The 26819-nt window shown below is 43.6% G+C and overlaps 1 protein-coding gene across 5 annotated transcripts in view; it reads right to left on the reverse strand.

Annotated features, from left to right (window-relative positions):
* FBXO38 (F-box protein 38) overlaps positions 1 to 26819 on the reverse strand; it is a 1054306-nt gene that overhangs the window by 873040 nt on the left and 154447 nt on the right. For all 5 annotated transcript variants that reach the window (XM_069651425.1, XM_069651428.1, XM_069651424.1 and 2 more), the window contains exons 5-6: positions 8036 to 8201; positions 3211 to 3348 (exon numbers count right to left, since the gene is read on the reverse strand). In XM_069651425.1, coding sequence (XP_069507526.1) covers positions 3211 to 3348; positions 8036 to 8201 — 304 coding nt within the window. The remainder of the gene's footprint in view (positions 1 to 3210; positions 3349 to 8035; positions 8202 to 26819) is intronic.

The following is a 26819-nucleotide window of genomic DNA, read 5'->3' on the forward strand; positions in this document are numbered from 1 at the left end:
AACAATCTAGGGGACCGGGCACAGACTGGCTAGTTTTTGTATGCTGTTAGCAATGCGATGTGTAATGCTGTTGTGGCTCCGTCCTATTATACCCACCGTTGATCAGTGGCTTTGTGCTGTCACCTGGGCTGCAGACACAGAGGCGCGCACGGTAGCCATGCAGCCATCTAACTGCAGACCACAAGATATATGGCCTCCATTTCGGACATACTTACAAACTCTGGCTGGGAGAAGAAGAGACAGATATAACTGTCATTATGCCTCTCTGATTCGCTTGTAGCAGTGTGAACCATTTTAGGCACTCTAAACTGATGGTATATTCAATTATATGCTGTGTGCGATGTACACATGAAACCTGCAACTGTATGAATCCTTACTACTCTATGTATTGTTTCCGATTGTCCCTGTTGCCTTGCCAAGCAATAATAAAGGTTTAAAAATAAAACTACAGCGGTGACCACATAAACTGAGGATATTGATCTCCTATAAACACTAGTGATTTTTGGGAAATTATAGGAAGCAAGCACTGGATGGACAGGATCTCTGATGATTCGGAGGAGTGGGTGTTAGGTAAGAATTGGTGCAGTCACACTGTGTGAAACTACACAAGACTTATCTGCTTGGTATTAGGTAACCCACCTTTTGGTATAGGTCTGTACTATACAAGTCGATAGAGCAGCTAGGCCTATCTCAAGAGGGGTTAAAGTGAGCTGTAGAGCAGTACAAATGAAATCTGTCAATACAAGTAACACTTACACTCTCAAGGTTTCAGTTATAAATATATATTTATTTACATCAAGTTTTAACTAAGCATTCTTTAAAAAGGCAATTGTTTGTGTCAAGCAAACTTTGGAATAACTTTTCAACAGTCAATAAAGTTGGTGAATACTCTTTAGATATGCAAAATACTTTTCTCCTACACCCTGAAGTGACTTCAATAACAAGGACAGTATTGCATTTAGATATAACGCCAATATACTCTATAGACTTTTGAGTATCAGAAAGGAAGGGTTAAGGAAAAATAGGAAGGTTAGAACATACTTTCTTATACAGTAAGACAGTTTTGGATCCTCTAGTGAAATCTAGGTAAGCCTTTCCCAGCAGTAAAAGTCTTCAACAAATTACAACCTGTGAGGGACAAGCAATGCCAAAGTCAAGAGATTAGAAGGGTGCTTTTAGGGAGCCAGGACAGCCAGTGTTATTTGGACAAAGTCAATAGTTCTGATGCACTTCTTGGATAAAATTATTTCACAAAGTCAGATAGTATCGAGAAAATCACTCAAGGCACGCAAGCTGTTAAGCCTGTGCAAAGGTGCAAAGGGAGTTGAAATCAACTAAAAAAGTTAAGCAGGTGCAAATCTCAAGTGAGAAAGCATGACGTAAGGTGAGAAGGTAAGTACCCCAAGCCCAAACAGTACATCTGGTTAGAGGTGGTCCAGCTGGATTCAGTCTTGCTACAGCCAAGCAGACCCTGGTCCCTGTGCCTCAGTCGTTGGGACAAGAGGGACGACGTCTGGAGGGCTCCTGCGGCAGTACTCGAAGGTCGTCGGCAGCTACGGGCTCTGTTCGATTCAGCGGCACTTTGCGGTTTCAGCACTTCGCAAACAGCACTGATGCATAACAAATCTCTGGTTGGACTTCCCTTGCTCCCTCTGTCCTTGACTCAGGTGAGGAGACTCTGGATCAGGATTTACTGCTTCTGGAGGGTCCTAGGAGGCTCCTGGAGATTTTGGCCGGATTCGGTCCACGGCAGTTGTCGCACAGGAGTATGGACACTCAACCCCTGGCATTGGGCTTCTGCATCAACAGAGAGGCACAGCAATTCGGGGATAGCGCCAAAGTGGAGTTTGTCTTGGGGTTTTTGTTGGTCCCACTAACCCAAGTGAAGAAGTCCCCTCCGGAGTTTGTCGATTCGAAAAAGGAGGTCAACATAGCGGAAGGGCTTCATCAGTACTTTGAGGTCCAGGAGGTTGCAGCAGCCTTCTCGTCATTATTTCTGCGTCAGATGTTTCTTCTAGTGGTCGGCTGCCTCTAGTCCCAAAACCCTCACCTTTAAACAACTTTCCCATTCATTCACAGCCTAGGCTGGCAATCACACAGCAGTATGGCTGTCCTTTCAGCCCGCCAAAGGCAAAACACACAAAGGGCCCAAGTCTGTCAACACGTAGAGTAAAAGCCAAGAAAGACTTCACAAACAGAAAATGGCGAAAAAAGAAGACAGGAGCCATTTTGACAAAATGGACACCCATGAGTGCCATATCTCAGCCGAGGGGTCCGCCTGCAGTAAACAAGCACAATGTTAGTAAACAATAAACCACTGCCACCAGCCATTTAAAATAGTGAGGGTAACAAAAAATGTTACATGAGAAAGTAGGATTAAGGGGCTACTAGGTATCCCCCCCCCATCACTCCACATAAGATGGTGTGTGCTGGACCCACAAAGAAAAGAAAGTTAAGAACAATTTCGCCTTACTATTCTTGGGAACTGTTGTTCACCCAAGAAAAGGTATTTAAACCTCAAGAGAAATCCAAAGGACTTCTCAGTGACACTGGACTGAATGTGCTGTGTGTCACCATACAAAAAGCAGTTGCCTATGGAGTTTGTCAGACGCCAAAAAGTGAAAACATAAAATCCTGGTCAGGGAAAAACACATGAGAGAAGGAGAAAAAGGTCCCACAGGTCCCACTCACTCAGGAGTTAAAATTAAAATGTCCTAAGTCCAGAAAAAGAGCTGGGGGGTCTTTAAGGTGGGGGGGAAATTGGCACAGAAAAGAAAATTCTCCCTAACAGGAGGGCAAGCTCAAGATCCGGAGGGGGGGGGGGGTTGTTGATGCAATGTTTACACTGCAAAATGTTAATACATTTATTTTTAAAAGATCTGACCATTTTACACACTTTGTATATAATGAAATGAGTTTACAGACTGATCAATCCTGGGAAAGGATTCTGAAAGCAAATCAAATATCCCTATCCATTGCAGTTTTAACTTTTGTACAATCCATTTTAAAAGACATGTAGATATGATGATGTATACAGATGAATTAGTGGATTGTGCATCGTTCTAGTTTTGGTCACATATTATTAGGACATTGTAATGTCGTTCCTTTGTATGTGTTATAGATTATTTTGTTTGTGCATGGAATGTGAAAGGTTTTCTATGTAAAGCAAATCACATAATAAAATGAACACAAAAAAAGAATTCCTCTTACCTGCGCAGTTCCTCATGACAAATGTGCGTAAGCTGATGCAGAGGAAATCTTTAAAAGGTTGGGGCTTTGTCAGTCGAACCCACTTCAGGTAAAGGTGCCGCAGCATTGGGATGCAAGGAATTTCTGGAACATTCACCCCTGAAACAGGTTGAAAATAACAGTAAGAGCCCCAGAAATCATCACTACCATAAAACTGTTATTTTGACTTTTGTTAAAAGGTGTTCTGAGAAGCCAATTTAAAGTTGCAATCAAATGATACTTCAGTCTCAAAGGTACAGTGAGTCAGCAGTTTGGCACACACTCTGAAGAGGCTAAATACAGTTAACAAATGCAAATTATGTTAAGGAACAGAGGTCCACACAGGGGAGTAGAAAAATATACTATTTACTATTGATTTTTTTTTTTAAAAACACAAAATGCTATTAAGGTCAACACAAAGCTAGAACGTCTAGTAAACACATGTACCTCCACAGTAAGTTGTCAGCCACATGGGCTGCCTATCACTTTAGTATTTAACACAAACCTAAGGATTACAAGTAAAGTAGCACAAATGTGGGGGGACGGAAGGTTAGAAGTGGAACAAACACAGTTAGGACAGATTTTGAGAATCCAGTCTGTGGGTGGATTCTGAGAGACCAATCTATTATGAACATGAAAGACACTGGTGTCTAGAAGGAGGAGACTGACACAAGTGGCACGGTTGTTGGCATAAACATTTATTATATCAGAAAATAAAGAGAAAACCTACCTCTCCCTAACTCTAAGAGTGGTTTTCCTACCTCAACTAAAATTCTAAGGAATCAGTCAGGATGTCCGTGTAAACCAAGAGTCCACCGACCTGTGTCAAAGCCCTGCTTCTCTCCCTTACCCTTGTAACTAAACTAAAGCGGTAGTGGATCTTCTTGGTCAAGAAGGACTCACTTCTTCTGAACAACGGATCATAATTCCAATTGTTCGTGGGATTTGTACCCAAGGTAATGGCTCCCTTCTCCGGGTCTCAATCCCTTTCCAAGGCACAAAACAAAGTTCCAGGTCGAAAAGTCAACAACCAGTAAAGTTCTCAGTTTAATGCAAAGGAGGACATTATTTTGCAGTTCACAGCAACAGGGGGAATGACTCCCTTCCCCTGACCCTTCCTAGAGTGTTAGCACAGTTCAAAATACCAGGGGAATGACTGCCTTCCCATGGCCTTTCTTGTTCATGTACTTAATCATGTACTGCCACAAAGATGGCTTGCAAAGGTTCCTTTAGTGTTTGGCTTTGACCGACCTTGTTCACATCTCCTGTCAGGTACAGCCACGAAGAAGATGACTTGGATGACTCTTCCTTTTTGGTTGCGGGTCCCAGACCCGTATTCTCAATTCTTTCCCAGGGCTTCTCTCCTGGCCCTTGCTTGGTAGTTTTTGAGTCTTCCCCAGCTCCCTTACCAACCTTCCCAGCAACTCAGATACCTTTTGGGTTATTTCTCACTTCCTCTGGTTGGTCTGGGGCTCTCCGAGCTTCGGCTACGGTCTTCCCCCAGCTTCTCTGGCTTCCAGACAGACTGCAGTGCTCTCAAAGCATGCCTGTACCTTTTGCGTGTGCATTAGAGCTTGCATGCACGATCCAGCTTCTTCTTGCGCCCGGACCAACTCCCCTGTTCCTCCTCGCTGAACCAAACGGGGACGTCTCGGTTACCTCATTCCTGCTGCACCTGGCTTCTTCCCGATGCTCTTCCAATCTGCTTCCTCCAGGGAGAGCTTTTCCCTTTGGTAAGTCCTTTGTTTTTATCTTCAAACTAGCTAAACAACTAGAACGCGTATGCAAGTTTTCTTGAGGACTCTTCATTGCTCTGCATGTTCTCGTCCCAGTACTTTCCAGGGAAGGCCTCAGGAAGAATTGACAATATCAAAGGATTCTTCACACTAGCCAAACCCAGCCAAGGTAGAGCATCAGAGCATTAAGGCTTAGACACAGGAGGCTGAGAGAGTGGTGTAGAGCTATAAGGAGACAATCGCAGAGCACTGCAATAATTCATTATACAGAGGATGGAAACTTTGTGCAGGCCACATAAAACTTAAGCCACATCCAGCAAGTGCAAAGTCCTTCCAGCCGGCGACGAAGGTGTCGGAAAGAAAACACAGGCAACACCAAGGGTTTTTTGAGAGGAAATTCTGACGGAACCTTGAGCATGAAAGAGGGGTGCGTCCGCAGCACCATCCTCGTCAAATAGGGCCGCTTGAAAGAAAGGGCCTAGATCTCACCCACTCTCCTGGCAGAGGTGATGGCCACGAGGAAAGCTGTCTTCCAAGAAAGGAACTTGAGAGGAGCTTGATGCATAGGCTCAAAGGGGGCCCCTATGAGCCTAGTCAGCACCACCCTGGGGCATGTGCCTTCACCGGTGGAAACGATCGGACCAGTCCTTGAATGAACTCCTTGAGTAGACGGTGTGACCAAAGAGAAGACCGTCCCGGAGACCTGCTGTAGCGAGAGATAGCCGCTGCCCTTTGATGGAGGCGTGCGCCAACCCCGACTTAGCCAATGACAAGTACGGAAGGTGGCCGTGGCCCTCAGAGGGTTAATCTTCTGCGACCGGCACCCAGTCGCGAAATTCTTCCATTTGCGCCTGTAGCACTTAAGAGTCGATGAGGCCCTGGCAAGGACCTCCATGCAGTCTGCCGGCAGCTTGTAATTAATACTCCCCATTAGATTAATTTTCATTGTATTCATTAGGCCTAAAATAAATCACTGTATTTTGATAACTGAACGTCTAAACTGAAGAATTGTGTGCTTATACTGTGTGGAATAATTAAGGGCCCCTGAGCCCACTCTCACTCTCCAGAGACTAAGCCTTAACTGCTCATCCACCTACCTTGATTGGGTTTTGGCTAACCTCTCAGAGCTCCCTGTTCACCACAACTAGGGTGCCCTGGAGTCAGATTCTAGAAATCAATCTTAACAGAGGAGAGGGTCAAAAGGACCTAGCCATGTAAAAAGGAGTCCACCCCCTAGCCTTGCCAGATGACCAACATACATATGTTATACTCTCTCTTGGATAACCAGGGGTACCTTTGGGGCTTGTAGCTCAAGAGTCATAAGCACTCTTAAAGCAGAGTACAAAAAAACACAGAGCCAGGCTAAGTGTCAGGCTTTAGATTAAGAAAAAAACAAGCCACAAACAGCAAAATCAAGAAGCAAGAAAGATGTACTGGGGGCTACCACATGTAGGAAAAAGTGGCCCGTCTACCATCTGTGGGAGCTGATGGACTTTCAACAAGGTGCTCACGTTTGAGATGTTACTTTCCTCCGATTTTCAAAATGTTAGGCACACAACATAGGTAGGAATAGCACCACTGATGTTAAACATACCTAATCTTCACTGCACCTTGCATAGAGAACTAGCGGCTCAAGGAATATCATTTTGCTATTCAGCCCTCTGAAATGAAAGGACCCGGTCTGTAGAGAGAGACAGGCTGGCTAAAATAACCCTGCAATGCGAGAATCACATTCTCAGAATGAAAGAGCACTGTATAAGACAAGGATCTACAACTTTTGGTTCCAGATGTTTTGGATTACAGCCCACATTAGCGCTAGGCAGCATAGTAAATGATAACCGAAAATGTTAGTCTGAGTCCAAAACATCTGGAAAGTCGAAGGTTGCAGGCACCTGGTATAGCAGTAGGGGGCCAACATTCGCCCTCACCACTAGGTATTGATGCATGATAATTCACTCTTGGCGAATAAGAAGGGGTGAGCTCTGTGCATGTGGAGAACTGGCATTCATGTCAGGGAGCAAGTGACTTCGATAAACATTTCAAGTTCACAGCTTAGTAGTCTGACATGTCAAAGAGATCCACATAGGATGGAGAAGTCATGCATCCAATTTCACAATGTGCCTATCCCACATTAAGTAATGGATGCAGGGGAATTCCCACTGCTTACATGGGGGTGAAAACTTCAATTCTCCCAACCCAAATACCCCAGAAATTGTATCCCCATTTCTCCTTTACATAGTCGCCTAGCACTGTTCAAACCATGTAATTCAGGTCTAACAAATTAGTGATTATCTTCGCTGTTACTCACTCCATGGGCAATAAATACAACCACCAGTTTGCCCCTTCTTGCAATGTACTTAAAATGCACACAGCCCACACCCATGTCACAAGTTAGTCACACCTATTACAGGGTCTAGGCCAGAGAATTGAAAAAAAAGATCAGATCGTAAGAAAAAGCACAGCCAAATAAATTATGACAGTAAAAGTAAGGGACTGAGTTAACTGGAAATTAAAAAGATTTAAGAGCACCATTTGGAAGCAAACCATACTTGACTAAAAGTCCATGTTCACATTTAGAAAATGAACCATACGTTGCATTGTTCAATAAAAATTCCAATTGGCACACTCAGCATATAATCTGCAAAGAAGGCAGGCGTTTACAATTCAAAGGCAGTGAAGCTTTAAATGTAATATTTCCTCAATCATAACACAAAATCACCATAGGTTTAGGAATACAATTCAAAAAGGCATAGTTCCAATAAGCATAATATAAAAGCGTATAATTTACAAGCGCTACTAAATAGCATTACTGCTGTGGTCCTTGCCTTTACAGCAACCAAATGCAGTGTAATAAATATAAAACATCAGTGCTCATAAGGGACCGCTAGACAGCACGTGGAACTAAATAAAACAAAAAGTGTAGATCCACAACCTTCCAGTTAAAGGACTTATGGAGACATCCACTTACTCAGAAAAGAATGAACCCCACATGTTTAATAAAGACACACACAATCGAGACAAGGAACAACACAGAGAACATCACAGCATTGACATCAGCAATAAACACTTACCCACTAAGTGCAAAGTCTGGATTTTGGCGCTGATGGGAATTTTGAGCTTGTTTTCAGGTGGGATGGGAAATGCTCCATTCCGATTTCGAAACTTGCCCAAGATATGGACCTGGTTCATGTGGGTCCAGATGGTTTCCACCAGTTCTAAGTGTGAGGTCTCCACACCCTAGACGCAGAAAGAGAAAGATCATATAAGGTACAGCTCATCTTTCTAGCTTCAGGTGCTTCTCTTATTTAACAAAGGAAGCAATGTCTGCATGGTGGCATTACACCAACTACTCTGTATGAACACAAATACCCGGATGATGTATAAGATTCAGAAGCTGCCACTGATAGCCCAGTCAATCCAATTGTACTATTTATTTACAAGATCAGTTACCTGAAAATAAATAATCAGCCGTTAGGACAGTTGTTCTGAAGTCCAACTAAGGGCTTGATAAAACATCCAGCTTTCCATCCCTAAATCTCGTCCAGTCAGAATCCTTTGGTCCTCTGGCTCCAACTCTCTGCAGGTCAGATGTTTCTCCAAGCAGAAAGTGGGAGGTAGATCACTCTCCTCGGCTGGCGCCTCCTTCTGGAACAGCCTCCCTCTACCCATCAGACTTCAGCCGCATCTAGACCTTCCTTTTCACCTCTGCCTTCCATCTCCCCCTCCCTTGCTAAACTCTCCACCTGCAACTGTGACCTGGTCCCTTTCTGAGTCACACAGGGACCAGACCACCCCCCCCTCCCAGTCCTTCCCAGCATCCTTTGCCAGAACGTGCCCTTGGGCTCCCTTTCCCAGACTATCCCTACACAGTCCGCTGGCTCACTGCACTTTGCCTCCCCTTCCCCTCTCTCCCCTGGCACTTGTCGCTATGGCCTGTACAGCACTTACTCCCCACCCACAACCTCTGTGGGATTCCCCCACTTTTGCACTTCTCCCTCTACCCCTCCCCCTGGGACTTATTCTCCAGCACTTGCACGATAAGATTGTCACAAGGCCAATATAACCGACTCTTTTTCTTGTTGCTGTTTTCCATATGATATCCCTGTTCCCCCTTCTTGTCTTATGGCGCCTGGAAACACTTACAAATAAATGTCCAATACAAAAATAAAATTAAAAAAAGAACACATTCAGAATACGATCAGCTATTCTTGGGGTGTAAAACCAGGTTACATCTCATTTTTGAATACAGTCAGTAATTCAAGGCTAGTAGACCCCGTCAGTCATGTAATGACACTTACTAAACCAGCCCTGTTGCCAGGATACCTTTCTGAAAAGTGTAACACAAATTCATGGAACAGTATAAATATGTAACTACATTTCGGATAACCCTCAGTTATACTAGTTGAGTAAGACCTAATATTCTAGTAAACTATCACAGTTGCTTTTCAGATCAGTGGAACACAAACTAGCAAGAACACTTTACACTATTTTAGGATTGCACCAGGCAGACCAAAGTCAGCTAAACCCACAGTACACTTACTCAGAATGGCACACAGCTATTCAAGGTAGGTAAAACCCAAGGCAGACTTATTCTAGACAGACTAAACAGCAGGTCAGGGGAAGCAAAACCCAGTTGGTAAACTTAGACACTTCTATTCAAACAGAAATAGTAAAGTTAAGCCAACAGCATTGCTTTTGGGAAGAGGAGGACCCAATTCACAGTTGAGTAAATAACACATATACGTACATATATCACATGGCCGTGTAGTTATGCTTAAGTTGCTAAATCCATAGGAAGAGCACTTTTTGGGCGGCTTATAACTTTGCTCCCCCTGGACGAATCCACACCAAACTATGCAAAAAAAGTATATGGCCCACTCTGATTTTTTTGGGAAAGTTTGGTGAGGTTTGGTCCAGAGGAGGGGTGTCGGGGGGGGGGGGGGGGGGGGGGGATGGGTTTGGGGAGTAACGGGCAAAGTTATAGGGGGAGTGGGGTCCCAAAATGTCTTTTTCCCCCATAGACTGAATGGGGGAAAAAAAACTTTGCTCACGCCTACAGCCCAAACAGCTGGACGGATTTTCACCAAATTTGCGGCAGCAGTGTTTTTTTCCCCCGAAAGCGTGCTTTTGTAAATTTGGTGAAAATCCGTCCAGTCGTTTTTTTTAAAACAACCAAAAAGTAGGTCACAAAAAATGTGCGATATCTATGTCCGCTCTGCGGACACACTTCCCTGTTCGCTCCGCGGACAGGACACCGATTGGTTAATCGGCTTGCATCATGTCCGCGGACATGCAACGTGTTCGCTGATTGGATGGTGAAGAGCGTCAGATTTTTGGAAACGCCTGCCATCTTGGATTCGCGGACTTCAGCGCTGTCCGCAGACATCGCAGTAAAAACATAAAAAACACAACATTTCATTTGTCAAACTTATCAAATAATCTGAAGTACGTGAACAGTGCAGGTGTTCTTGAACAGTTGTAAAAAGTTTGCGGACACCTCACCATTACAGGGTTGGTGAATTGCAGTTCTTGGATGGCTTATAACTTTGGCGCCAAAGTTTGGTGGGATTCTGTCATGAGGGAGCAAAATTAGAGGGGGGGTCCCAAAATATTTTAAAGGCGGTGCCATTTGACAAACCTACACAAAGGTTTGCAAAAGATTATAGATCTAGATATATATCTAGATATAGATGTTTTTGTAAAGTCTGAATGGATTTTGTCAAGTGGGGGCTAGGTTATATGACGATTGTATGTGCATATATTTGACACTTGACAAAATAAAACATGGGTGGATTTCCAGCAAACTTGCGTAAGGAGCATTGGCAAGGACCTACAAGCATGGTTTTGCAAATGTGCCAGTGTTTTATTATTTGACATGTGTCATAATGTAGCTACAAAAAATAGCGGTATACCTTTAGTGACTGAGGGGTAGCCTGTGACCATGGGCAGTGGCCAGATTGTCTGGGTCATGGAATAAGGTCATGATCCAGACAATCTGGCTAGTGGCCATGACCACAAGGGACAAAACATAGGATTAAAATGGCCATGTCCACCTGGGACTGGCTTTGTGGTAAAGTTATTCAAAATTAGGATAGATCTGAAAGGGAAGAAAAATGTGCTTGTAGTAATATGGTCATAGGGTTCTCTTTTTGCCTTCTGCAGGCTGCCATGGAAAGCGAAGAGGGTCCTGTATACAACCCTCGCCTTCCCTTTCCATGGTGGCCATCTTAGAAAAGGATTTTCCTTCCTATGGCGTCCCGGTGTAGGAAGAAAATCCTCTTTTTTTAGCACCCAGGGTTCCCGCTTTGGGAACCTAGGTTGCTAATGGCCTTCATCCCCCATTTCAGGGGCTGGAATGGGGGGATAATGGTCCAGAGACCTTGTTATCCACCCTCACTTTGCTTGGGCCGATAACTTGGGCTACTGGGCCGGTATCCACCGTTCAGCCCCTGGAACGGAGGATGAAAGCCACAATATTCACATTAGCATAACATAAAATGCCAATGGAAATGTTAGAAAATCTTAGTCTATGTACTTTACTGAGAAATAGAAAGTAGATGTTTTTTAGTTCTATTTTTTAACTGTGAAAGGTGATTCCTAAAGGAATATATGTCTGTTGTTTTTTTTGGCAGGAGATCCGAGAACGAAAGGTGGGGAGGGAAGAGGAACCAAACACTAATATGGAGGGATAGGTGGACAAGGGAAAATGTTGCGCGTGTGTTATTTCTAAGGTAGGGGGCAGTGGTTCTCATGCTCCTTGATTGCAGCAGTGGTGTTGTCTCTTGGGGAGGAGGGATGGCATTAGCTGATGCCATTTTAAGATAAATAGCAGTTTTGTTAAAAGTATGTACTGTGTACAAGATTGTTAATGGATAATGAGTAGGAATAGGTTTTGGAGCTGTGATTTTTGTGATGTCATCTTCAATGTCATAGGTGTCATTCTTAGCAGTGCACGGTGGTGGCACGAGTTATGGTTGCTTAGCTTACCATAACTGGCGAATTTCAGGGATATAATACATTACTCACCGTAATCGTATTTTTGATGCTTGTATCTGCTTAGATTCACATGCTGTGCATAGGCCGACATCTAGTGGAAGCTGCGGAGTATTACAGTTTGTTTTTCGAAACTCGGAAATGGGCGTCAACACAGGGCGTGCCAGTAATACTATCCCTAATGTGACGTCCACTGTACCCATGATCCCTCACGCGTCTAGGACCCTCAGATTGTGTTTTTTCTGACATGCGGTAGCATGAGGAGTAGCGCGAGTACAGATAATCCAAGCAGATAGATAGATAGATAGATAGATAGATAGATAGATAGATAGATAAAGACTACATGCGCCTTCTCTCAGAGGAGAGGAAGGGTGGATCGCATGTGAATCTAAGCAGATACAAGCATCAGAAATATGATTACGGTGAGCAATGTATCCCTTCAGAGGCTTGTGGAATCTGCTTAGATCACATGCTGTGCATATATTAGCGAGCAGTGTTAGAAGGAGGTGGGGTGTGAGAAGGGTCATGAGCAAATAAATGTCTTAGAACCGCTTGTCCCACTTGAGTATCTGTCTTGGAATGGGTGTCAATGCAGTAGTGCTGAGTAAAGGTGTGAATAGAGCTCCAAGTAGCTGCTTTGCAAATGGTGTCAAGGGGTACATTTGCAATGAAAGCCAGAGTGGCCCCAATGCCTCTTGTAGAGTGGGCTCTTGGCGCGAAAGACAAAGTCTTTTCAGAAAGGGAGTAACACAGCTGGATACAGTTAACAATCCACTTGGAGATGGCATCTTTAGAGACGCGATCTCCCTCTTTGCCTGTAGCTACGGAGACAAACAGTTGGTCTGTTTTCCTTAGCGGTCTGGTCTTGTTTACATAGTATAGGACCGCCCTTCGCACATCTAGGGTGTGTAGTTTCACCTCAGCCGAGCTTTGTGGGTCTTGGAAAAAAGCCGGAAGCTCAATGGACTGGTTCACGTGGAATTTAGAAATAAACTTAGGTGAGAACCTAGGGTGTGTACGTAAAACCAGTTTATCTTTATGAACCGTAAAGAAAGGATCCTGCACTGATAGAGCCTGAATTTCACTGACCCTCTTATAGATGTAATTGCTACCAAGAAGGCCGTCATATAAATCAGGTGTTTGAGACTGCTTTTATGTATGGGCTCGAAGGGGGGGCCCATGAGTTTCGATAGCACCACATTAAGGTCCCATCCTGGTGGTGGGTTTGAAATTGGAGGGTGAAGTCTCTTTACTCCTTCCATGAAGGCTTTAACCACTGGTACTTTCCACCACAACACCTTGTTATGGGAGGTGGTGTATGCTGACAGAGCTGCCAGGTGTACCTTCATTGAATTAAAAACCAACCCTGCGTCCAGCAGGTGGAGCATGTATGTGACAATTGTGGAAGGAGTGCAATCAACTGGGCTGATTTGCTTATTCTGTCACCAGATAACAAATCTTTTCCATTTATCAAAGTAGCAGTGCCTCATGTTTGGCTTCCTAGATTCCCTTAGGATGTCCATACATTTCTGCGGTAAATTGAGATGTCCAAACTCTATGACCTCAGGAGCTATGCTGCCAGGTTCATTGAGTTGGGTTGAGGATGCACCTTCTGGCCTTGGTGCTGGGACAGTAAGTTGTGCCAGCCCGGGAGTTTGATGGGTTTGCATACCGTTAGTCTGCGTAAGTGCAGGAACCACGGTTGTCTCGCCCACATGGGAGCAACTAGGACGAGCGTCATCGATTCTCTGTTCATCTTGTGGACCACCTTCCTGATGAGGTGTTGGTGGAAAAGCGTACGCAAACATCCCTGACCAGTTCATCCACAGGGCGTTCCCCTGGGAGTCTGGTTCGGGGAACCTGGATGCGAATCCTGAGCAATGTCTGTTTTCGCTTGTGGCGAATAGGTCTATAGTGGGGAAACCCCACTGAGAGAAGATATCTTCTATGATTTCTCTGTGTAGACACCATTCGTGTTCCTCTGGGAGGGGGTCTCTGCTTAAAGCGTCCGCCAGAGAATTGAGATCCCCTGGAACATGTTGAGATGACAGGAATATGTTCCGTCTGAGTGCCCATATCCAAATTCTCTGGGCAAGCTTGGACAGATTTGGCGAACAAGTCCCTCCTTGTTTCTTCAGGTAAAACATGGCTGTTGTGCTGTCTGTCCGGATCTGCACTGACAGATTCAACAGGTAGGGCTCGAACGCTTGAAGCGCTCTGAATACTGCCAGAAGCTCTAACAGATTGATATGATTCTTGGCTACTGAGTGAGACCAGAGACCCTGAGCTGTGTGATGGAGATGGTGTGCTCCCCACCCCGACAGGCATGTGTCCGTCGTGACTACAGCCTGTATCTCGGGATCGTAAAAAGGGTTTCCCTTGGACAGATTTTCTCTTGTCCACCAGTGAAGGCTTTGTACAAGTGTTGGCGAAACGACCACTAGATCGTCCCACTGACCACTTGCATGAGACCACTGTTTCGCCAACCATTCCTGCATGAAACGCATGCGCAGGCGCGCTTGGGGGACCAGGTAAATACATGACGCCATCATGCCCAGCAAACGCATAGCTTTGTGTACCGTTATCTGGCAACCGGCCCGATATTGCGGAATTTGCAGCAGTATATTCCGAATTCTTTCCTCTGATGGAAAGGCCAACCCCTCGTGTGTGTTTAGGACAGCTCCTAGGAACTGTTTGGAGGTGCTTGGCACCAGACTTGACTTTTTCTCGTTTATGGAGAAACCTAATTCGAAGAGGAGGTCGATCGTTCTTTGAATGTTTGTTCTGCAAATTACTGGGGTCTCCCCATGATGAGCCAGTCGTCCAGGTAAGGGTACACTGGGATTGCCTCCCTGCGTAGGTGTGCCGCCAGTACCTTGGTGAATACCCTTGGAGCCGAGGCTATCCCGAAGGGCAGTACCTTGAACTGGTAGTGCTGATTGTCCACCTTGAAGCGCAAGTATCTTCTCTACGCTGGGAACATGGAAATATAAAAATAGGCATCTTCCATGTCCAATGTTGCCATGTAATCCCCCTTTTTTAGGAGGGGGATTACCTCTTGGAGAGTAGTCATGCGAAATTTTTGGGGCTTGGCCATACTTGTTTGCAGGCCGTAATTCCAATACTGAGCGCATTGTCAAATCTTTCTTTGGCACAAGGAAGTAAGTTGAATACCCTTGTTTACCTGGTGTCCCAGGACGCGTTCTATCGCGTCCTTTGCTAGAAGATTGGCGATTTCTTCGAGGAGGATCTTCTGGTGTTCTAATGAGTGTACTTTTTGTCGTGGAGGGTGGTGCCGTGGAGGGTGGTTTCGGGGACGCTCTAACAGTTCTATGCAGTATCCTGCGGACACTGTGGACAGCACCCATCTGTCTGATGTGATCCCTTCCCAAGCTTGGGTGAAGTTGGAAATGCGTTCCCCTACTGGGGATGCGTGAGAAGGGTCCCTGAATGAAATGTCACTGTTTTGGGGAAGGCGTGCTGCCGCCTCTACTGGGGCTGCCTCTACCCCTACACCACAACCTCTTTTGTTACCCCTGCCATAGCCCTGGGTAGACTGCTGGTGGTTGTTCCATGGTGTACCCTGCCCCTTGGAGCCTCTGGGAATTTTGGCCGCGTTGGTGACGAAAATTTCCATTCCCCCATTGATTCGGGGGTTTGTTGGTTAATTGGCTTAGGGATTTAAGAGTCTCATACTCATCCTTGGCATTTTTTAGCGCATCCTCTACCGCCTTGCCAAACAGTAGATCGGGCTCCACCGGTTTGTCTATTAAAGATAATTGGGTGTCGGGTTCGAACCCCGATTGCCTTAACCAAGCATGTCTTTTGATAACAGTGCTCTCTGCTATCAATCTGCCGGTGTTGTCCGTGGCATCAAAGGTTGTTTTAAGATGCAACCGGACACGGCTCTTCCCTCCGACGCAACCCTTGCCAACTGGCTTTATAAGAGTTCTGGGGCAGAGTCGATGAGTGCCGTGACTTCTTCCCACTGGTGGCAGTTGTAACTCGCCAGTAGGGTGGTGGAGTTGGCAATCCTTGCCTGGTAGGCGGAAGTGGAGCCTACTTTCCTACCCAAACCATAAATCTTTTTGCTCTCCTTGTCGGGAGGAGCTTCAGAAGATGATAGGGGCGTTCCACCCTCTTTTGGGTGTTTGTCACTACCAGGGAGTCCGGTTTCAGATGCCCCCTTATGTACAGTGGGTCTGATTGGGCTGCCCTGAATAGTTTCTCTATCCTGGGGTTTACCGCCCTGGTGAGGTTAGGATTTACAAGGGAAGGGTCTATTCTCCTTTGTATAGATTTGAGGATCGGGATGGCCTGGGCAACAGGTCTCCTTTCTCCCACTAATTCCTCGGCAAAGTCCCTCTCTTCCTGTGCTCCCTGGGTGTCAATGTGGAAGTGTTCTGCCGCCCTGGACAGAACTTCAGTCAGGAGTGGTTGGTTGTCGACAGGGGAGTCGGTAACCGGGGGTTCTTTGTCTACTGGGGAGTCTACCCTGTAAGTTTCTGGGTCGTCCTCGTCCTCCTCTTGGTCCTCGTCATCCCCATAGTAGCCCGTCCCAGTTTGGTCTTCCAACATGCCCAAATCTGGGTCCTCAATAAAAGGTGGATCATCATTATATTGAGAGTAGGGCTGTATACAGAAATGGTCAGAAGACTGTGTTGGTGTTTCAACTCGGGACTTCTTACTTGGGGGTATCGGGTCCCTAGAGTCTGAGGGTGATGCCCAGTCAGGGGTATATGAGAGGAAGTGTTCATGATTCTTGGCATAGAAGTCTACCAATGAAGACATCCTAGACATAACTCTGTCTATGTTGTCACTAGACCATTCCTTCGAGCTGGGAATGACTCTTTCCTGGGAGAGTTTCCCTGTTCTATCCTGGCTGGACCTATGGGTTTGTGCAGGGGTCTTTAAAATGACAGAAGACTGAGACTTGTCTGTTTCTGTGGAGTAGAAGACTGTGACCTTGACTGCTTCTTGGGTGTGGAAGAAGGTACAGAATGCTTCTTTTGTCGTTTTCCCCTCTTCCCATGGGTGGAAGAGTGTTTTCCCTGTTTTTTCGCCCCTTTCGGAGCTTTTCGACATCTGGCGTTGAGGTCCGGTGGTAGTGTCCCTATCTCTCGAGTGTGGAGGTTGGGACTCGGGAACCGCTGTTACGCGGTCTGCTGATGCCGACTCCTGGAGTGCGGCCTGGGGATAGAGGTCTGCTTTGTGTTCCGACGATCAAACCTCCGTTACCTTTGGGAGCAAGGCACTTTTGGCAACAGTGGATGGCTGCCTGGAGTGATGCGGCGATCTAGATCGAGAACGCCCAGAGGACACAGATTTGGTGGACCGTTCTCTGTGTGCCTCTTTCCGAGAAATGGACGTGCGCGTCGCATCTCGGTGGGACTTCGCGTGTTTGGTGGAAGTGCTGTGGGTAGCACTTGTGTCGCCGGGGGTTTTCCCCATAGCCGCCCTGCCGGACGACCTTCCGAGGTCGGGGACTTGCGCTTGGCTGTCTCTCGACCCCACGTTGCCCTCGTCGTCCAAAAGCATGGCGTCGCTGCCATCGCTGAAGGCGCCCTCCGCTGCCATGGCCTCTTGACGCCTGGCGTGGTGGGCCGAACGCTGGATCGAACGGTCCTTTAGTGTTTTCGGTTTAAACCTACTATACGCTCTGCAGTTCACCTCGGGGGGGGGGGGGGACCCTCGGCAAGCAGAGGTTGCACGTGGCGTGTGTCAACCCATGGGTATTTGCGGTTGCACTTGGGGTAAAATTGGAAAGGTGTACCCTCCATACGCGCCTTGTGGCAGCGGGCTAGTGTGTGTAGGAATATATATAAGGAAAAGAACCTATATTTATAGAATGTAGAGAGGTGTGCCACCCCCCACTCTCCCTACTTGTAGGGCCGAGGACAGAGGTCTTCCAAGGCCCGGGCCGAGGCCAGAGGCCTTCCGAGGCCCAAGTCCGTCGTTCAGCTGTCGACGGGGGATCTTTCTCTCCGGCATCGAGTGTCGAAGTCTGTCTCGATGTTGGGGTGGAGAATGGTGAAATATTAAGATTTTTCTTAAGAATTATGGCTAAGGCCAGGGAACTCCGTGGGATGCTTCCAACCAGTATGGCGGAAAAAAACAATCTGAGGGTCCTAGGCGCGTGAGGGATCATGGGTACAGTGGACGTCACACTAGGGATAGTATTACTGGCACGCCCTGTGTCGACGCCCATTTTCGAGTTTCGAAAAACAAACTAATACTCCGCAGCTTCACTAGATGTCGGCCTATGCACAGCATGTGATCTAAGCAGATTCCACAAGCCTCAGAAATATATATTCCAAAAAAAAGGGGAAAAATTATTTCTTCTTTTTCCCCCACAGAGGATGGCACTCCAAACAATGAAATACTCGCCAGAGAAATGCTTCGTCCGTTATTGAAGACAAAAAGCAATGAATTGTCCTTTAAAAAATATCCAGTTTTATTACGACATTAGCCAAGGTAGAAACCACACGGTACAACGCGTTTCACAGCTTCCTCGCTGCTTTATCACGTACAAGTAAGTGTTCGGTGACATTGTGTAAATATATCCACCATTACCCAACTCTATGGTTCTACCACCAGTGGTGGTCCCTTTTTAGTTTTCATTGCTACCAGAACTCAGCCTATTTTTGCTAATGAACATGGTTGCCATTTTGTAATGGCTATTGCAACAGCTCTCGCATATACTTGGTTACTAGTACTCCTTTGTAAAGGCAGACATAACCCGTGGGAGTATAGTTGGATTCCAGCCTTTTTAACACATTCTTATATGTGTTCAGTAGTGCATTGTTAATTTAGGCATCTTTACCAAAGTGTATCGCTCATATTTAAACGTTGTGAGGCAAAAGTAACGTGAGTTAACAATGCAGCCACTTCAGTTAGGATGTTTAAGGCGAATAGTGTATGAACCTTTGTGCACAGACAAAAAGTCTGAACCTTTACAATAAAGTGCATAGTGCTAATAAACTGTAAACAGGTCATAAAGTGCATAAATCAAGCCTTACATATTGGTATATGTCGAATGCTAATCAATAAAGTGCATAGTGCTTAGCTTTGCGTAACCATTCCTAAAGTGCGAATTTGCATGAAGTTCTCACTTAAAATAGATTCATAAAGTGCATAGTGCAAATTAAATTTCACTTGAGGTAGAACAATAAGGTGCATAATGCAAATATAATCTTAAGTAAAGTTAACATCTATATAAACATGAATCCAAGCTAGGCCTTCTGTATTTAAATATTGGTAGCAAAAGTTAACTATTACTAGAGACCATTCTCATTATCTGTGTACGGTAACCACCACAGAGAAGAAATTTAAAACGAATAAAAACACATATAAACACCATTGATTGAACAATCATAACCACGTCCAGGCACTGATCACAAATTGTTAAAATCTTGAGTAAGATGTAATAAAAGCATCATACCACCAAGCCTTGCTTTCTAAAGTTTTTGTAGATATACGAACTGACAGTTAAAAAATGAACTGAAATTAATATACACTAGTGACCCAAATTATTTCCACAAGGCAATAAGAACAATTAAAAACAATCATTAGTTCTTGACAGACCATTTTCTCTGGTTCCTAGGTATGTGTATAACTCTTCATCAAGGTTATGGCCTTTAGGTTTTTTCGATTCAAGGTCCAAAATAAATCTAGTCTCCATTTGGCATAGTGCTAGTTCTCTGTTGCCCCCACTAGGGTTAGCTCGAACATGATGTAATCCAAAGAATCTCAGGCTGTCCAACTTGCTCTCATGTATGTCTTTGAAGTGGACTGCCATTGGGTAAGAAGGGTCACAATTTTATATCGCTGTCATATGCTGTAGAATTCTAAGTTTCAATTAACGGATGGTACTGCCAAATGTACCAGCGGTTACAAGAGCATAGGAGGGCATAAACCACGAACTCAGTATTGCATGTAATGCGACTACCCAATTCTACAAGATGCTTTGTTATTGAATTTATATAGTTTGTTTTGTTCTGAGCAAATGTACATGCCTTACATTTCGAGCATTTGAAGAAGCCATTGGCGCTTGTGTAACCACGTGGTGGTATTCTGACTTTCATTTATGGGCAACAGAAAACTGCTAACCAGCGAGTCTTTAATGGATGTGGATTTTCTGAAAGTTATGTTAACTTTTTCCTTTAGAATCAGTGCTAGAGCTTCATCAGACTGCAAAACATGCCAATGTCGATGTAGGATCTTTCTTATGACATTGGCATTTGTTCCAAATGTAAGGATAAGTCTTATTGCATCATCTTGTTCTTTGTCTTCTATTAATTTATTAGTTGAGAATAAATTCCTTCGGTTTAAGTTACAGTCTTTAGTGTATGCTCTGGTTACCAGTCATTTGGTCGAAAACCAAATGATCGAATGCCATTTGATCGAGTCAAATGGTCGAATTTTTTTTTTTTAATATTTTTTTATGGGGGGTTCCCCTCCCAACCGCCAATATTAATTTTTTTTTACCAAACAAAACTAAAAAAATATATAAATAAATAAAAAAATTCAACCATTTTTTTTTCGATCAAATGGTCATTCGATCTTTTATTTTCGACCATTTGACCGGACACCGTATGCTTTCTCCAAGACTGCTTTCGGGTATCTTTGTTTTAAGAATTTCGCCGCTGTAAATTTGCATTCTTTATCAAAGCTTTCAATTGTACTACAATTACGTCTTATTCTTACAAATTCGCCGTACGGAATACTCCAATTTAGAGATGTTGGGTGGTAACTTGTGGCGAACAGTGACATATTTGAGCTTGTTGGCTTCCAATATATATATCACACAGCCACGGCAGTGGCTGTGTAGTTATGCTTAAGTTGCTAAGTTAGGTCCAGGGGGGGCAAAGTTATAGTGGGGGGGTCCCAAAATGTCTTTTTTCCATAGACTGAATGGGGGGAAAAAAAAAAACTTTGCTCATGTCTACAGCCTAAACCGCTGGACGGATTTTCAGCAAATTTGCGTCAGGAGCAGCGGCTTGGTCCCGAAAGCGTGCTTTTGTAAATTTGGTGAAAATCCGTCCAGTAGTTTTTTTTAAAACTGCCAAAAAGTAGGTCACAAAAAATGAGTGATATCTATGTCTGCTCTGCGGACACCCTTCCCTGTTCGCTCCGCAGACACCGATTGGCCAATCAGCTTGCATCATATGTCCGCAGACATGCAACGTGTTCGCTGATTGGCTGGAATGAAGCATGAGTTGCGTTGCATTGTTTTGATGCGCCCGCCATCTTGGATCCGCGGACAGCGCGGCGACGAACCGGGGCAAAATACACATTTGGCAAGTGTGTTTGTGTGTAAGAGTGCTTGGGGAGGGTGGGGGAGTAAGAGATGGGTGAAATACTGTATTTGTTTAGGTGGCAGGCACCCCTGATGTGTTAGTTATGTCCGCGGACATACAAAATGCAATGCAGTGGCCCTGTAGCCAGTTAAAATGTTTGATTCTATGGGTGTGATCTATGGGTGTGATATGCTGCGGTGGTTGCTCCGATATGCTCCGAAGGCCGTAGGGCATGCACCCAAGACTCTAGGCCCTGGCCACAACCACTGCAGCATATTATATCCATAGAATCAAAGATCAAACATTTTTTAGCCGGTCAAGTGGCACACCGAGTAGAGCGCTCGCTTTGACACCCGTGCAGAGCCTGTTAACGCAGGTTCGAATCCCGGCAGGGCCAAACTCAGCCTTTCATCCTTCCGAGGTCGATAAATGAGCACCACACACCGTGGGTAATAATAAGCAGCGCTCAGATACCTGAGGGTTCGTAGCGCTATATAAATGCCTAATTATTATGATTATCTATGAAATATTTGTAAATGTACAGTTTGTGTACTGTTTGATTTGTATCGTTTGTATGTGACGTTTTGGCTATGTGATGTCATTAAGATTGTAGAGTTTGGTAACAAGCACTGTAACAAGAAGAAACTAGGAGGCACCTCCTTCTACCACTGTGCCACAAAAACCTAGAACAACATCCCATCATCTAACATCATCTAAAATTTAGGAAATTACTAAAAACCTGGCTCTTCAACACCACAGACTCAAACTGAAACTGAAACAGAAAGGAAAAAGGATGAATAAACGGACACGGACAACCGCCAGTATAGTCTAGACATCTCCGTATGTGAAGAAGCTCCCAAGGGCACCTGGACAAAGGACGTTGGTTAGAGGGGAACACAGGCGCTACCCAAACTGAGATGGAGTCAACATACCACCTAACCCCACCCAACACCCGCACTCGCCCCATAGATACCACCAGGTACCACAGTATAGTGGAATTATCGGGATATTTCCAATCAACACAATTTCTGAGCTGTGGACATAGGCAGGGGCGCTAGCTGTATGAGTGGGAAGGCAAGACTGAGGGAGGAGGCAGCCAGATGTGAAAGGGACCTCGGAGGTCGGACGGACGTGGATCAGGACAGAGGCGCAGGGGTGCTCCCGAACCCACATGGGGTGATTACAGAAGCCCAGCACCTCAATTCAGGAGAATTGATGCCAACTAATCAATTGCACTAACAATTTCCACCCTCTGCATACACCTCTCAAACTCCAAACCAAACACATCCACAAACCTACAGCACAACAAACCGCAAAAACTTCACTACATTGCAACAACAAAACAAAAAAAAACACACAGACCCACACAACAGTACACAACGGCTACAGGCCGCAAAACACCCCAAGTCCAGCTGACGGACCCACCGGGCTGAGGACGCATTTTGTATTGTGGTGTATGGTTAGATGTTTGCTTCAATGGTTGTGTTGTGGAGCAGTATTTATGAGTTGCATTTATTTTGTAATATACTTACGGTTTGATTTTTTGTGATTGAATATATTTTTTTCAGGACTTGGTTAACTGGAGCAGATATTCTTTTCCAATTTCCGTGTTAAAAGAAAAGATCATGTTAGTATATGTAGTTTATAAAGACGTATTACATTGCATAGCAGACATTTCTGCTTTATTTCGACCCTCATATTTAGTAGTTTACAAACCAGTGTACTGTGCAATTTGCTCAGTTTCTGTGTTTGTTTCTTAAATCATTGGGTATGTGGGAAAAAAAATCCATGTTGGATTAAAAAATAAAAACTTGTGTTATGGTACAGTACATTTCTTTCTTTGTTTTCAGTGTTTACTTGTTGTTTCTGGCTAATGTTTTATCTATTGGTTTGTTGCAGATAGATAACTGATGTTGAATCGTAACTGGTTATTGTTTTTTATTTATATTCTCAAATTGTAATCTATCTGTTGGGTTGTTACAGATTCTTCGGGTAGTTAGATACATGTTGGCATATTATAACAGTTCATAGTTTTCTAATTGAAGTTTTATTAATGTTTATGCACAGATTAGTTATTAGTGGTATTGATTTATTTGTTTGGTTCTTGCAAAATCTTGGGGCAGTTAGATACCTGTTTGTAGTTTTCTAATTGAAGTGTTGTTAATTTTTATGTACAGATTAGTTATTACATTTTGGTTTTAAGAAGATTAAATAAGCGTTTATAAGATTTGCTGGTAATCTCTGCTTTAGAGTAATGGTACTATCATTACATTCGAACAATCCAGAATTCTTTTTTTATATATGAAGTGCAGTGACCTGCATTGGTTGTGGCTCCTGCTTGGTAGATTATACCAATTGTTGTGAAGGTTTTCTTACCAAGTGATACTTGACCATGTGTGAATCCAGTCAGTTTGCAGTTGTTTTTGGTACCATCTGCATTGTAACGTAGAAGCATTAATATTATGTATTTACTATGTGGTTGTATTTATAAGGTGGAGCGATTATCTGAATTGCAGGTAGTACATAATCTGCCATGGTTTGCATTTTGTACAAGTTGCTGAAATGGAACGGATTCACAGTTAGGTATAGATACATACTCAAAGCATTCTTTAGAGATTTGTTCCTGTGCCATATTGTTGCACAGAGTGCATGTATGAAATCTACAAAATTTCATTTATAGGTATGTTTTTGTTTTCCAGTACTTGTAGTAAGTACATTAGAAATTCTTGTGGATCTTCTTGTGAGTTTATAGTGAATTCGACCATTCCAGCACAGTAGTCCAATTCTTGTCCTATTCCATGAACACTATATATGTTGTCAGGATTGTTGCTTGCATTTCTATGAAGGACTAACATTTTCAAACACAACTGGTCTGTATTGTATAAGTAAATGTTGTCAACAATTGGTGGTAATTGAAATAGAATATTTATTGCTACATTTGCATAGCAATTCACACCACTTATATTTGAAAATTTGAAATGGACCAGACAGTTCTGTGTTGAAGTCATTACTTCAGAGTGTATGTTGCCTCTTTGAAGAAGTATCTGAATTACTTTGAGTAGTAGATTCTTCTTTGGTTTAGTAATTGATGAAGTAGTACCTTCTTTTACTCGCTTTGGAGGATTTGCAGCGAGATCCTGGTGCATTTCTGTTTGAAGTAGTTTTCCTTTACAACGTTTTGCTTTTTGTGGAACAGGATAGGTTTTTAGATGGGGGTGTATAGTGAACGTAGTCTATTGTATTCTAAAATGCAAGGAATATCAGCGTTCACTTTACTTAGATCAAGGTTGATTAGAAATAGACTATCAAGTGTACATAAGCGTGATAGTGCTACGTAGCTCATGTCTTCTTTAAAGACTGTGTTCCCAATATCTATCAATGCTTTATCTAGGGTAAGACCTTGTGATTTGTGAATGGTGACTGCGTATGCTAGAGTTAGAGAAAATTGTTCTCTGCATACAAACGTCTTTGAAAAGAAGGAATCGGACTGTTGAGTGTCTTATTCTTTTTACTTCAGATAGTTTGTCAAAGTGAATATTGACAAACTGAATGTTGTTGTCACGTGGGTATGTTTGAAATCCAACAACTGTACCAAGTGCTCCATTAACTAGTCCTTGCTCCATGTCAAGGTTACGTTTAAGCATTACTCTACAGTTTAAAGAAAATTTTAATATTTTCTCCAAACCAGCTGTGTTGGAGATAGAGTTTTCTAAGGTATGTAGTCTTGTTGTGGCTTGTTGACACATGGGTAGTGTCATACCATGTACGTCCAGTTTGTCTGTGGAGCAAATTTCAATTATTGGTTGCATTTCTTTTTTCAACATTGTTTCATTGAATTTTGAACAGCTTGCAAAGTTGGCATCAAGGACATACAATTGACATTTTTGTGTGCTAATTGTTCCATGACATCAGTAGCACATGAGTTATGGCCATAAAGTGCATGGATGTGTCAGGTTTTTAACATTGCTTGTGCTTCTTGAGATAGTACACCAATTCTAACCCTTGTTAAAATGTTGGCATAGGTGAGGTCTGCAGACTGGCGCATGTTTTCTGTTGATTCTCTGTATTGGAAATGTTTCCAAAAGGTTAACATTTCCTATGCTGCCAACAGTTTTACGGCAGAGTTTGTGCCCTAAGGTTTTAAAAATAAGTTCACCTTTCACTGGTGTCAATTGAAGAAGATCTCCGAAAATAATAATGTCTTGTCCTCCAAAGAGGTATTCGTAGTTTGTTTTGAGTACTTCTTGTAATCTGAGGTGAATCAAAGTTAACATTAGGTTGGGGACCATGCTCAATTCATCTATTAGTAGCATTTTCATATGTTTCAAAGCTCTGCATAGTTCCATTGCAGCTTTTGTAGAAAGTTTGTAATATTCTAATTTGTTTTGGTGTTCTACTGGAAGGAGTAGTAATCGGTGTAAAGTGACACCGCCTATGCTGTAGGCAGCTAAACATGTGGGGGCAGTTACAACAGCTGACAGTTTGTGCTTTGTCAATTGTTGAAGGAACTTGCTGATGAATTTGATTAATAATGTTTTTCCTGAACCAGCTTGACCACTGACGTATAGTATTATAGGTTTGTAATTTTGGCAGGTGTATTCTTTATTTTCATGTTGTACACCATGTGCAATTTCTTTTGTTACTTCTAGAAAAATGCTACGCTGCTCATTGTTCAGTTTTGATTGCAGTAGTAATAAGACTGCTGTATCTTCTTCATAGTGAGACATGGTGTTTTTTACTTCTGTCATAGCTAATTCTGCCTCAATTGCTATTAGTGGCTGCCCCAGTGATTCTTGGCTTCCTGTTACAGAAGGTGGACTACCGTCGGGAGTGTCCTTATCTAGTTGGGCCTGGAGTAGTTCTTCGTGTTGCTGTTCATTGTGCAACATTGTTTTGTACTGTGTAAAGTTTACATTGGTTATAGTGCTTTTATTTGCTTTGAACGCGTCTTCATAGGAGTCAGATATCTAGTAACTTCTTTTCTCCATGGTTTAAAAAGTTGTAGGAGGGACATGTAATATAGTATGTTGAGGAGTTTTTAATGACAATTTGATATGATTAATTAAGTTTTGTTTGGTAAGTTTCAGAAAGCTGCCTTCACAATTTGTCACTATGTATCTACCTTTATTTTCATCAGGTTTTATATTATTTTTGTATGTGAGGTTTTGGGCTATGTGGTATAGACACATGGTTTCCAAAGTGGGACCTCTGTTTGGGTAGTATGTTTCTAGTAAATTATTTTTCAAAATGTCTTAGCTGTTACGATAATTTTTGGCTATTGTTTCTATGTCGTCGTATGATTTGAGAACTCTTTCTAGATTTAGCAGGACCAAGACTTAGCCATACTAAATTTTCAGATTTTCCATACAAAGCAGTACCGGTTAAATGATCTGCATCTTCATAGCAGCCACATTCTCTTTGCGAGAACATTTTTATGCCTAAGCTGTACAATTTCTGAGACAGTGTTTTGTCCGATGATGGGTCATCCCAGAGGTCTTGAAGCTCTGTTTTTTCTGCTTTGGTTAAGTAGGCTGTAACATATCGTGCAACTGCAGTGGAATTG

The sequence above is a fragment of the Ambystoma mexicanum genome, chromosome 3p, assembly GCF_040938575.1.
Source record: "Ambystoma mexicanum isolate Mex_15411 chromosome 3p, UKY_AmexF1_1, whole genome shotgun sequence".
In the NCBI taxonomy this organism is placed as follows: Eukaryota; Metazoa; Chordata; class Amphibia; order Caudata; family Ambystomatidae; genus Ambystoma; species Ambystoma mexicanum.